This window comes from Cydia strobilella, chromosome 14, assembly GCF_947568885.1.
Source record: "Cydia strobilella chromosome 14, ilCydStro3.1, whole genome shotgun sequence".
NCBI classification, from domain to species: domain Eukaryota; kingdom Metazoa; phylum Arthropoda; class Insecta; order Lepidoptera; family Tortricidae; genus Cydia; species Cydia strobilella.
Genome location: NC_086054.1, coordinates 5,808,016 through 5,821,428, shown reverse-complemented (window position 1 = coordinate 5,821,428; position 13,413 = coordinate 5,808,016). Strand labels below are relative to the sequence as shown.

Sequence of the window (13,413 nt, the reverse complement as noted above, 5' to 3'; positions counted from 1 at the left end):
TAAGTCGAGAGAAAAATAAATAAAATAAAAGGCACAATACAATACTTACATAAGTATGCTAGGTAACTAGTTATTAAGTGCTAATTTAGGGTTTTTTTTTTCATTAAGGTTAATTGGGAGAAAAACTGCCATTTTATCACGCCAGGTGTCGCATAATCGACTATGCTTAACCTCAACTTGTCACCTGTCAAATCCTGTACTTTTTTCTGCAAACAATTAATGCGAACATATTTTTTGGATATTTCTAATACGAAAATGACACAGTGTAGTGCTCTAAATTGCAAAAATAAAGGTGTACATGCTTTTCCAAAAGATCGAAAGCGTAGAAAAGCTTGGGAGAATGCCTTAAGAATTAAAAACTTTAAAGCGAAAGACACATCTCGTTTATGTTCAATGCATTTTAAATCAGATGACTACTACGGACAGAGCAAATACACAAGTAAGTTGTTTTGAAACATTTTTCCTTTCTTGAAGTAGCGTTTAGTTAAACAACAGTAAAACAATAACTATTTGTTGTTGCAGGTTACGAGCCGAAAGCGAATTTTTTAAAGAAAACTGCAGTACCATCAATATTTTCATTTAGTATTTCGAAGTCGGACACACCAAGTGCAATCGCGCGTCAGCAGCGGCTTGAAGGGAGGTCCCAGAGGAAGTTAACATTTGAACAAAATGTAACTCCATCAACAAGCCATGAAACTCTAACTATGTCAACCTTTGAAACAAATAATGAAGTTAAAATGTTTCCAAACTCCATGGAAATAGGTAGTGAAACAGAAATCAGTTCTGAAACAAAAGATTTTTTAGTTCCCGATGTAAAACAACTTCAAGTGTCATCTAAAGGTACACAAATTGATATGGAACATGTGTTTGGGACCATACATAGATTCAAAAATGATGACAAAGCCATTCAATTTTACACAGACTTTGAATGTTACAAGAAGTTCTATTTTGTATATTCAACACTAAGTCCCATAGCACATAAACTACAATATTTTGGTAGTTGTGTTGTTCAACTCAGTACTGAAGATCAATTCTTTTTAACAATGATGAAACTAAGACAAAATAAATGTATTTTCGAATTAAGCAGATTTTTTAATATAAGCACCACAACAGTGTCTAATATATTCATTACATGGGTAAATTTTATGTATCAACTTTGGACGAAAATTAACATATGGCCAAGTAAAGATTTGGTTCAGTACTACATGCCTGAACATTTTAAAAATTATAATATTAACATTAGGGTAATTTTAGATGGAACCGAAATTCATGTACGTGTGCCCAACAGGCATCTTGGAGCAGCTACAAACATGCCAATACACTTAAAGTGCTTGTTGGAGCTACTCCAGGGGGGCTAATATCATACTGTTCTCCTGCATATGCTGGATCTGTAAGTGACAGACAAACAATAGAAAGAAGTGATTTAACGAGTAAATGTGAAAGTGGTGACTGTATCTTGGCAGATCGCGGATTCAATATTCAAGACATGTTTGCAGACAAAAACATTGCTGTTAATATTCCAACATTTATGAAAGGTAAAACACAGTTGCCAGGGTTAACAGTATTAAAAGATAGAGATTTAGCTAGTAAAAGGGTGCACATTGAACGTTTAATAGGTCTTACTAAGACTTACAAAATATTAAAAAGTGATATGGATCACAGTTATATTCCTATAGCGGGTAAAATATTTTATATATGTACTATGTGTTGTAATTTTAGGGAAAGCATAATGAAATGAAATAATGATATTAATGATAGTAGTAGCAGTAGTAGATTTATTATTTTAAGTGACATAAACAAAACACATAGGAAAACATCCGAGGAAACCTGCATACATCCGTGAAGAAATTCAAAGATGTATATGAAGTCCCCAACCCGCATTGGGCCAGCGTGGGGACTATAGCCGAAAACCCTCTCGTGCTTGAGTGGAGGCCTGTGCCCAGCAGTGGGACGTATATAGGCTAAATAATAATTTTTATTTAGTGACATAAATTCTGTTATTGACTTTAGTAATCATTATATAAATAGGTAATACAACTATTTAATTATTGTGCATACATAAGTCAATCTTTAGATTTAATAATATTGCCGTGCCCTACCAGGGCCCATGTGAAACCAACTATTATGTAACACCTGTGTACCTACAATGGATGTTATAAATATATGAATATGAATATTGTTTAAAATTTTTAAGTTTCCAAGTGAATAAATAAAAAACAAAATTTAATATTGTTCAGGGTTTTATTAAATCATACCTCCTGTAATAATATTTATTGAATAATTCTGGTTTTAAATAATCTTCAAAGAATGCCACCAGCTTTGTGGTCATCTCACTAATGAAGACATCATCTCGTTCAATAAAAAGCACTTGCAGTTCTTGAAATGTGTATATAATGAAATTGCAATATTTTCTATTGGAACAAAATAATTGCCCCTGAACTTGATAATAATATGGGTGGTTCCTTTTTATCCTTAGTACACCATCAACTTCTTCAAGGTATGGCACTGTAACAGTTGTTATAAGCATATGCCTAGCAGCATATGGACACTTGACTTCAATGACCGTTTCTTCCCCTAGGAGCCCATCTGGTGAGGCTGCCAAGAATGGAAACTGCTCTGAAATATGTAATCCACTTTTTTCCACACATAGTCCAAAATATTCCTCATATTTAGCTATGGCCGTACTCTCATGAATTTTGCCACGAGTAAAGGCTCGTGTGTTAATTGATCTGGGATTCATGATTTTTTTTATCAAATTGTCCTTCCCTGCTTGGGAACTATGGCAAATTAGGTGGAATAAACTTGCTGTTAATCTGCAAGAACGCAGATAATGCCATTCTGGACATTTATCCTGCACTGTCGTTGCTTTTTAGATATTCAAAATTTCGTCCATCGACACATTTTTCAACAGTAATTTTTCGAGCAACACATCCTTGTCATTATGCCATGTGTAAATACCGTGATCCCACTCAATGGCATATGGATTAGCCGGTTTAATCGTTTGCAGAATGGGCATTGTGGAGGCACCATAATTTACTGCCAAGTTGTGGAAAAAATCTTGATAATTTGGTATGACATCCTCTTGTTTTATATGATTATAATTAACATTCCTTTTTCTATTTTTACCAGTTGGTAAATTTTGCGCCTGGATTGGAGATTTATTAAATATCTTACCTGGTCTCTTGAATGTCATAAGCCTCTGTGTCGACACTTGATGTACAATAATAGTTTTATTTCTGTACATGTCTTCGACTACGCATAAAAGAACAGACACATGCTTACAATGTACTTGAATGCCACTGCCGGCAGGACACTCGCAGTTGGCTTTCTCAATGTTTCCTTCTTTAGAAAGCTTCACATTCACTACATATGTTACCTTCTTCATTTGGACTTTACATTGCCCTTGAAAGTAAGTATGTATACCATCTGAGGCATACCGCGCTGTCAACAGGCATCGAGACTCATACATGTCCTTTCCTTTGTTCTGAGCATTTAACTTTTCAAAGTATGCCTGTATCTCATGCCTATTTAAAGGAGGAATGGGCGAATCCCCATGTAAATCTTTGAATATTGATCTATCAATCTAGGCGGGCAATCATATCTAGGATCTTCACTAGGGCCGGGTTCTGCGCCAAAATTAAAATTTCGGTCGTATGCCTCCAATCTGGAACAAAACACATTCAATTAATAGTGTGAGAATGTATGTAAAACCAAATTTATTATACATAATCTCAAAATGTCTTAATGCTTACCTTTCGATTAAAGCAGCTTTTTTACCCGCTACAGATGCATTCCTCTGTCGCAATTCCCATTTTAACTGCACCACAGTCATAAGCGAATACATTTTCGAATTATTTTCACCGGATTTCTACGATTACTTTTGACAGCCGCAACTAACAAACGTAAGTAAGCATAGTCGATGCTGTCGCCATCTACGCTGAGTTTTCAGTTTTTCTCCTAATTGAAAAATGCGAGATTGTATAAGGAAAATTAATTTGGATAAATAAAATCCCATCAAAAACATCACATGTAAAAAGATGCAAGTCTCGCAACGCAATACTTCTACTACATAAAAGTTTTGAGATGTAATGTGAAACCAAGTCGGTTATTTTAGTCAGTGCCAGGGGTTGTTAAAACCGCGTCAATATTAGATATCTTTAATACATATAATGACTTGGTTTCACATTACATCTCAAAACTTTTTTGTAGTAGTAGTATTGCGTTTCGAGACTTGCATCTTATTACATGTAATGTTTTTGATGGTATCTCATCTCTTTTTGTAGGCAGTCCTTTTTTCGGGTACTACTTCTTGTACGGCAGCTACCACTTTTCTCAAAGCTCATACCCCATATAACCATTCCGGTCGCAGAATCATCAAAGTAGTAACTAAATGTCAGATGTGTCGAAACGGTGTCGTAACCGTTACTACAATTTGCGACTGTGTTCAGTTTTGGTAACTTAGTGTGGTCGCCGTGTGCACACAATGTGACCAGAATTGTTTCAGTAACTAAGTGTCGTCGCCGTGTGTACACTTTTCGGTAACAAGGTGTCGACACATTGTGTAAACTTTGCGTTCAGTTTGTGACCAAATCTCTACACAATGTGTCGTAACGGTTACTGAAATGTTTCGAAACATTGTGACCGCAAATGACAATATAAAATACCTCTTGAAAACCAAGGTTTGTCAAACTGTCCATTAATAGCAGTGTTGCCAGATCGTCCCAAATAGGACGATTTTCCGTCCTTTTTAATGCCACACCGTCCCTTTGTCGTCCCTTCCGAACTACCGTCCTTTTTGGGCATCGAGCGTCCAGTATCAAAGATTTTATGCCATGTTGTCAATGATTGACGTTATGAAGTTCGGGTCTCTACCTTCACTTAGCGCCTATCCTTTTGAAGGTATGCTTTACAGTATTAAAAACCTGTTACGAAAAGGGGACCAACCATTGGCGCAAGTAGCGAATCGCGTACAAGAACTGTCGAAATTGAATATATAGACTACTTGCAAAAAATCAGATCCCGCCCTCAAAAACGAAATTTTACTGGAAACTGGTGAAAAAGTTTTTAAGACACGGTACTGTAACATGGTACTGTTTTGTATGGAAAAATAAAAAAGCTTTAAATGATCTAAAATGACTTTTCACTAGACCTATATTGACCGGGATATAGACCGTGATTACCTTTTGTATTGTTTTTTAGCTCCCGATATCCCTGATATGATATAATGAGGGTAGACAGAGCGCAGTCTACACAACTTTGACACCCACCCGCTATCTTCAGTCACCCGTGAATAAGATGCATGTAACTGCGTCGAAATATCGGGAGCTCAAAAACAATACAAAAGGTAATCACGGTCTATATAGGTAGTGAAACTAGCCGTGAATCATTCAAAACTCTTATAAAAACTTTTATGACAAAAACAAAAAATCTGGACACAATTTAAGAATCACCCGATTGCGTCGAGGAATAATTTGTATTTTTGTTTGTTTTATTTCCTTCTTGCTTCTTTTCTTTGTCATTTGTATTCTGTAGCAATTGGTTAGATCTGAAAATAAAGATAACTTGCGGTCACGTTTGGCAAAAAACTATGTTTAGTTTGTTTTTCTCGGGGCAAAAGGAACAGTATTAATATGCAAAATAGTAAGGCACAAAAATACCAAACCAAAAAGGTCACAAATTATTACGCTAATAAATCGTACTTTTTTGGTCTGTCACTATTATTTCTACGCCATTATAGCATATTTTTGAACCGCTCATACGAAAAGTACGTAAAATCGTACTAAAATGTGCGGTTTAGCCAAAAAGTACGATTTTAGTACGGTTTTGGGCGGGGTACGTTTTAAGTACGTATGCTATTCAAAAAGTACGTAAAATCGTACTAAAAGGTACGATCTGGCAACACTGATCTGAAAACAAATGAGTACAAGGAGCCATTTTGCAAATCCAGTAAATTTGTTACTACTTTTGACATATGTCTACACAGTGTCTATACAGAGTCTACACAGAGTCGTAACATTGCGACTACTTTGTGACTGGATTTTTTCTCAGCCTTAAACCATATTTTTACATCATAATTACCAAGTTTAGTAGTATGTAAAGCGTTATTTTTATTGTTTAGGTATAGTATATGCATCGGAGAACTAAAATTGCATCAAATAATGTAGTTAACAACACATGCACTGAGAAGTAAATAATTTCATTTCTGGCTAAACTAAAATAATGAGGAGGCGCGTTGATAAAATTACATCTAGTTAATCAAATCACTCGAGCAGTTTAATTTCCCATAGTATTTAAACCCATAATGTAATATGAATGCAAACAATAAATACTTACGTCTTGTAAATCCTTCTTAGCGATGGCGTTTGTCACTTGTCTATTTTTATTTAAGTATATTTCCATCTGACAGTTCCCATTTGAAACGAACAAAATGAACGAATGATTTTGGGATAACTAGTCGCAAACTGGTAATAATATTTTTTTCTTTTTTTTTTAATGCTTAATACGAAAGTGGAGGACCCGCGCGAAATCGCCGTTTCATACAAACGTGTAGTCCTGATTTTCCTCTCTGGTTATTAACATTGTTGAAAATATTTTGACACAATTTGTTGTATAGCTATGCCCCTATGGTTAATATATATACATCAAATTATAAAAAAATATTTCTCATAATGTTAATATCTATAGAGGAAAATGGGGAGTACGTTTGTATGGAGAAGCGGCCGACCCCTTTGCTCTTGAGTATATTTTAATAATTTTGCAAATCTGTAATTACAATTTGAATATATGTATATTATATAAATCAACTATCGCTTATATAAATATGGCTATAATGAATACTTGCTAATTCACCAACTTTCATACAGGCTTAATATAGGTATCTTAGAAAAAAATCAACAGTTTTCAATGTTTTCATATAGGTCATCTTCAATACCTCGTATTTTCTTTTGAAATGATATCCATCTTCATTCATGACATGAAGATATGGGTTTACCCAAAAATTTCTTTTCAATTGCTTCTTATTTCTGCGCCTTCTTAATAACAGCAAGAGCAGAACACGTGTGAAGGGATCCATGTCTGACCAAACACTGGTAGTCGTGTGGTGTAGGCCACACCTTGTATAATACCTATCTTCCATACGTCACACTCCCATATTTAGCATTCACGCTCCGATGAACACAGACAAAGGAAAACTATTTTAATTCGATTATTACGCTTCAATTAACACGAACAAAGAAACATGTACACGTTTCACTAGTATATAAGGCCAACCTTTTCCAATAAAGATTCATTCTATACTCAACTCTAGTGTTGTCATTATACCCCTGGACGTCCCACACTTCATGGCGACCGTGACAGTCGGGCTGCTCGAGGCAGCCCCAGTTTAGAAGCCACTAGCCAGCCAGCACCACTGCACCAGCGAAAGCCAGTACCATCAAAGTCATGGGAAGTCAGTGCACCAAGGACAGGAAAGAAGAGGTTATTATCGCTCAGAACGGAGCCGCCAACGACGCCAGCGCGAAACAAGCGGACAGCAATACAATCACAACATATACAACCACAGCAGTGCTGTTAATAATATGTGCCATTCTTATGTACGCCATATGGAAAAAAATACATGTGTCTCACAAGGAAAATTGAGCAGCAAGCAGTATCAACGATGATGCGCAACACCAACAAGCCGGAGCAGAGCGTCTAGAACCTGCCTCACCAGCACCAGCACCAGCCCCTCACCCGCCAGTGCGCCACAGAAGCTACAGGTATAATTCAACACACCAGCGATAATTTGATAATTCGCGAAAATTAGTTTAATTACGGTGTAAAGTCTGTTGGAAAAAATTATATGTAAATAACGTGCAGAAAATTATGTCTGACATTCAAAAATTACATGACAAATTAAAATCATTACAAGAGGACATCAGAAAATTAGGGCCCGCACGTCGGAAAGAGGCAAATGGTCAGAAAAAACTCGAACAAGTTCAAGAATTATATGAACAATACAAACTATACGTAAAAGAATATAGCGAAAAATTGGGGAAATCACAAATCTCAATAAAAGACAGTGAGCAAATCCAATCATACTTCACAAAAATCGAAGAAATATACACTAAAATCATAACCACATACGAACAAGACAAAATGACGTCGAATGACAGTTTTAACCTAAAAACGGCGGCAGCACTGCTGCCACCCATGGACGGTTCAGAGACCGTTACGAAACAGCTCATAGACGCCATAGAATTGTATTCTACACTAATCAAAGAAGCAGACGCAAAAATGTTGATAAACTTCGTGACTAAAACTCGTCTAACGCAAAGTGCAAAACTTACCATATCAGATAAGCATACCAGTGTAACCAATTTAATTGATGAAATGAAGCTCCGACTATTACCAACGAAATCAGCAACCGCGATACAAACAAAACTATTAACTACAAAACAAGGGGGTAGGACAATCGAGCGATACGGCCAAGAGTTAGAGGAATTATTCGTAAACCTCACAGCAATACAGGCAAATGGGAAGCCAGAGGCCTATAAAATTTTACAACCTCTAAATGAAAAAATGGCGATAAATAAATTCGCAGAGGGTTTGCGCAATGATAAATTAAGTACCATTGTAGCATCACGGGAATACACCTCACTGAAAAATGCCATACAGGGGGCAAAGGACCAAGAGGTGTCCCTATCATCTACGCCGGCATCGGAACAACTCTTATACTTCCGGGACGTCCAGGGGTACCGGGACAAAGGGTATAACAGCCGAAGGCCACAAAGGGGTCATTACAACAATACACAAGGGGATAGATACCCACAGCGTACATTCCCCAGTAATACTGCGTCGAACAGACCACCAAGGGCATACACCCACAGAAATATTACCGCACCCATACAAACCGCAAGTACTTATAACACGCGTACATACACCAATTCCCGAGGACGCCCAGCTAACAGGCGACACCAGGTGAATACAGCGATAGAAGATACGCAAGATGACGGAAACTCACCGCTGCAAGGAAATACGGTGACAGAAAATACACAAGATGACGACAACCCACCATCGCTGTTACAATTTTTTCGTGAATAACAACTACATTCTAGCGTACAGCCATATGAACTCAGTTCAACTTGCAATAAACGACACAACGCACATATGGCTTATTGACACGGGCGCGAGTCTGAGCGCAATAACACATGACACGGCATTAGTCTCTCGAGCCCTCATGATACCTAACATAACTCACATCAACGGAGTCGGCGGAAAGATTACGTCATACAATACAATTACTCTACGCTTGCAGAGTGGAAGCCATTCATTTCAACATGACTTTCATGTATTCAAAAAGCTACCATTACAAGTAGACGGAATAATAGGACAAGACTTTTTGATAAAATACAAATGTGTCATAAACTACGAGAAAGAAACAATCACATTACATGACAACAACAACGAATCAACAACAATACCATTAACAATAAGAAACGACAACAACAAAACCAGAACATCAAATCAAATAAAATTACCAGCACGAAGTGAATCCATAATAAAATTGCCCACGAACTATACAGGGAATTACGTCATATTAGCGGGCGAAATTGGAAAAGGAATATTTACAGCGAACACATTAACACGCACCAAAAATGGACAAATAACAGCAAAAATACTAAACACCCGCGAGGAAGACATAATTCTAAACAATTTCACACCAGAAATAAGACCATTACGAGATTACGATTGCTTCTCATTCAAGAAAAACGCGAACACAGCGAATCGGGTAAAACAACTATTTTCCCTTATAAAACTCGACAACTTAAACGATGAAGAGAGCAACGCCATCGCCAATATTTGCGCGAAATATACCGACATTTTCCAACTACCAGGGGATGTATTAACTACTACAAATCTATACGAACAAAAATTACGTTTAAAGCCCAACGTAACACCCGTATACAGTAAACCATATCGGTTACCACAATCACAACAAACAGAAATAAAACGACAAATACAACAAATGCTGGAAAATGACATCATAGAAGAGTCACAGTCAGAATGGGCAAGCCCATTACTCCTCGTCCCAAAAAAACCAGACTCAAATGGAGAAAAAAAATGGAGATTGGTGATAGATTACAGAAAAGTGAATGAGGTAATTGAAAATGACAAATTTCCATTACCCAACATCACAGACATTCTAGATTCCCTAAGCGGTGCAATGTATTTCAGTACATTAGATTTAAACCAGGGCTATTACCAAATAAAGCTGGATCCTGAAAGCAGGAAATACACTGCGTTTATAGCAGATAAACACTATCAGATGAAGCGCCTAGCTATGGGAATTCAAAATTCACCAAACGCCTTCAGCAGAGCAATGACCATAGCTATGGCTGGCCTAAACTACATGAAATGTGTATCGTTTATTTAGATGACATCATTGTCATGGGTCAAACTTTGCGACAACACAATAAAATCTAACAGACTTTTTTGAGAGATTAAGAAAAGTAAATTTTAAACTAAATCCCTTAAAATGTAATTTTTTGCAAAAAGAAATATTATATCTGGGCCATGTGGTAACCCCACGAGGGATAAAACCCGATCCAAAAAAAATATCTATAGTTCAACAATACCCAGTACCAAAAAACACCGACCAGGTCAGACGGTTTGTAGCATTCGTATACTACTACAGGAAATTCATTAGGAAATTCTCCGAAATAACGCAACCATTAAACAATCTTTTAAAGAAAAATGCAGAATTTAAATGGACAAAACAATGCGAGGACGCATTCCAAAGACTAAAAATAGCCATCAGCACCCCACCAGTACTACAATATCCAGACTTCTCGCACGATAACACCTTCACGATACACACAGACGCATCGGGCATAGCGCTAGGATGCGTATTGTCAAATAAAAATCAACTACCAGTAGCATACGCAAGCAGACCATTAAACAAGGCAGAAAAAAATTACCCAACTACAGAAAAAGAACTACTAGCTATAGTATGGGCAGTGAAATATTTTAGACCATACCTCTATGGACGAAAATTTAAAATTATAACGGATCACCGCCCACTAATATATTTATTCGGCATGAACAACCCCTCAAGTCGACTCACCAAGTTCCGGTTGTGCCTAGAAGAATACGATTTCACGGTAGAATATTTAAAAGGAAAGGATAACGTAGCAGCAGATGCGCTATCCAGAATAGAAATAACCAGTTAAGAGCTAAAAAACATGACCAAACAAGTAGTATCAGTAATGACGAGAGCACAAAGGAAAAGAATAGAAAAACAAGGGGAAACAAATAACTTACAGAACAAACCAACCACCAATGAAGGGCCAGCAAGACCAGAAATAGTGGAACTCCTTAAAAAACCACAAGGAATACCAGAACTAAGTTTCAAACAAAACGACTATGTACTGTCGGTTACTACAACAAAAAGATTGCGTCACAAGTCAAAACAAAGAAATCATATATTCGCCATCCTTGGCGACATTGTGTGTCAAGCCCAATACGCAAGCACGAACGAAATGGGCTTTCTTCGCGCGAGAAATAGGTGCACTTTGCAAGGCACAGCAAATAAACGAGGTATGCATACTACATACCAAAGACACCGCGTGCATTATTACAGAGCTAGCGCAATCTATAAATAAATACGGCACAAGGTCAGGGCCACGTTTATGTATCATCAAAGGTGTAACAAAGATAACAAATAAGGACGACAGACGCGTCATTCTAAACGATTTCCATTTATTACCCACAAGCGGCCATGCGGGCATTCGAAGAATGACCAATTGTGTGAAGCGTTACTACTACTGGCCCGGAATAGAAAACGACATCACGGAATTCATAAAAAGATGTGATAAATGTCAAAAACAAAAATATCATAAAAACATTAAACAACCACTATGCGTTACTAGCACGGCAATAGCATCGTTCGATAAGGTATTTTTAGACTTATGCGGACCCCTAACTAAAGATGTGAATAGGCAATGCTATATACTTACCCTACAATGTGAGCTCACAAAATATGTAGAGGCGTATCCACTTATAAATAAGGAAACAAACACAGTCGCTAAAGCATTAGTTGACAACTTCATATTGCGATACGGAATTCCAAAAGAAGTCGGAACGGACAGGGGAAGTGAATTTATCTCATCAACTATGCGCGAAATTTGCAATCTTTTAGGTATAAAACAACTGCAATCAACCGCTTACCACCACGAGAGCCTCGGTTCCTTAGAAAATTCACATAAAGCTCTAGGAGCATTTTTAAGGATACAAACAAATAACCAGGCTTACCGGTGGTCGGATTGGGTGCAATACTGGTGTTTTTCATATAATACAACAGTGCATTCAGCGACAAAATATACCCCATATTTAATTCTTTTTATTCTTTATTCTTTATTCAAACAAACACAAGTATAAGTTTACAGCGACCTACGCCAAGACACTTATACTGTTAATACATAGTCAGTATCATAAACATGTATACATTTTTCGAACTACGAGTATCTCTAGGAACTTAAATTAAACATACATACTACAAAGTTACATAGGTAGAGTTTAAAAAAATCCTGACACTACTTTGTAAGGACGGCCACTTGTCTGCGAATATGTCTGCGTTTTGGATTGAAGCTAAGAAGTTATTTAGTAATTCTATTGCTCGGTACGTGGGTGCGTTTGAACCGTGATAGGTGCGGACATTTGGATATGCGTTATTGTATGTTCTCAACCAAAATATGTTTGAGAACATACAATCGTTTAATATAATAAGTATATTAACATTTATTTATAATATTTTATCACACCGAATCAAAAAAATTGGCATGTATCGTCAATGTCAGTAATCTCAATTCAAAATTAAGACGGCGATCAGCGGCCAGCAACGCATGAAGGTAGCACCAACGAGGCGCTAACATGCTCCCCCCCCCTCGAGGAGGTAGAGCCTCGAGGACGAAGAAAGCTTCTTCCGGTTTGGGTAGTGGACATAGACGATGAACTGCTCTTCGTATTATGCCACGTGCTGTGCCAACATCCGCCACTCTGGATACGTTGTCTTGTCCGGGAAACAACTTAACTATTCGGCCCATTCTCCATTTCATTGGAGGGACGTTTGTGCATTTGCTCGATGTGCTCGTATCTGCTTAGCCGATTTGGGTTGATGTCCAACAGGTTCCAACATGATTGGCCGATCAGAAAATGACCTGGCGTTAATGGCTCCAGGTCGTTGGGATCGGTCGATAAATAGGTCAGCGGCCGCGAATTCAAGATGGCTTCAATTTGATTGAAAAGCGTTGACAATTCTTCAAACGTCATTGTCACGTATTGCCTAGGACCCGCGCCATATGGAATTTGGCTGACTTCACTCCGGCTTCCCATATCCCTCCGTTTTTTTTTTTTTTTTTTTTTTTTTTTTTTTTT

At 37.4% G+C, this 13,413-nt stretch overlaps 1 protein-coding gene across 1 annotated transcript; it reads left to right on the top strand.

Moving 5' to 3' along the window:
- The first annotated feature begins 1,145 nt into the window (after window positions 1–1,145).
- On the top strand, window positions 1,146–2,231 carry LOC134747447 (uncharacterized). The gene is made up of 2 exons (XM_063682071.1): window positions 1,146–1,244; window positions 1,289–2,231. Exons 1-2 carry the CDS (start codon window positions 1,146–1,148, stop codon window positions 1,736–1,738), a joined length of 549 nt encoding a protein of 182 aa, XP_063538141.1. The 3' UTR covers window positions 1,739–2,231.
- The last annotated feature ends 11,182 nt before the right edge of the window (window positions 2,232–13,413 follow it).

Coding starts and splice junctions, on each gene's coding strand:
- LOC134747447 (XM_063682071.1), top strand. CDS start 1,146: ATGTATCAACTTTGGACGAAAATTAACATATGGCCAAGTAAAGATTTG. Junction 1,245..1,288: donor ATTATAATATTAACATTAGG/GTAATTTTAGAT, acceptor TGTGCCCAACAG/GCATCTTGGAGCAGCTACAA.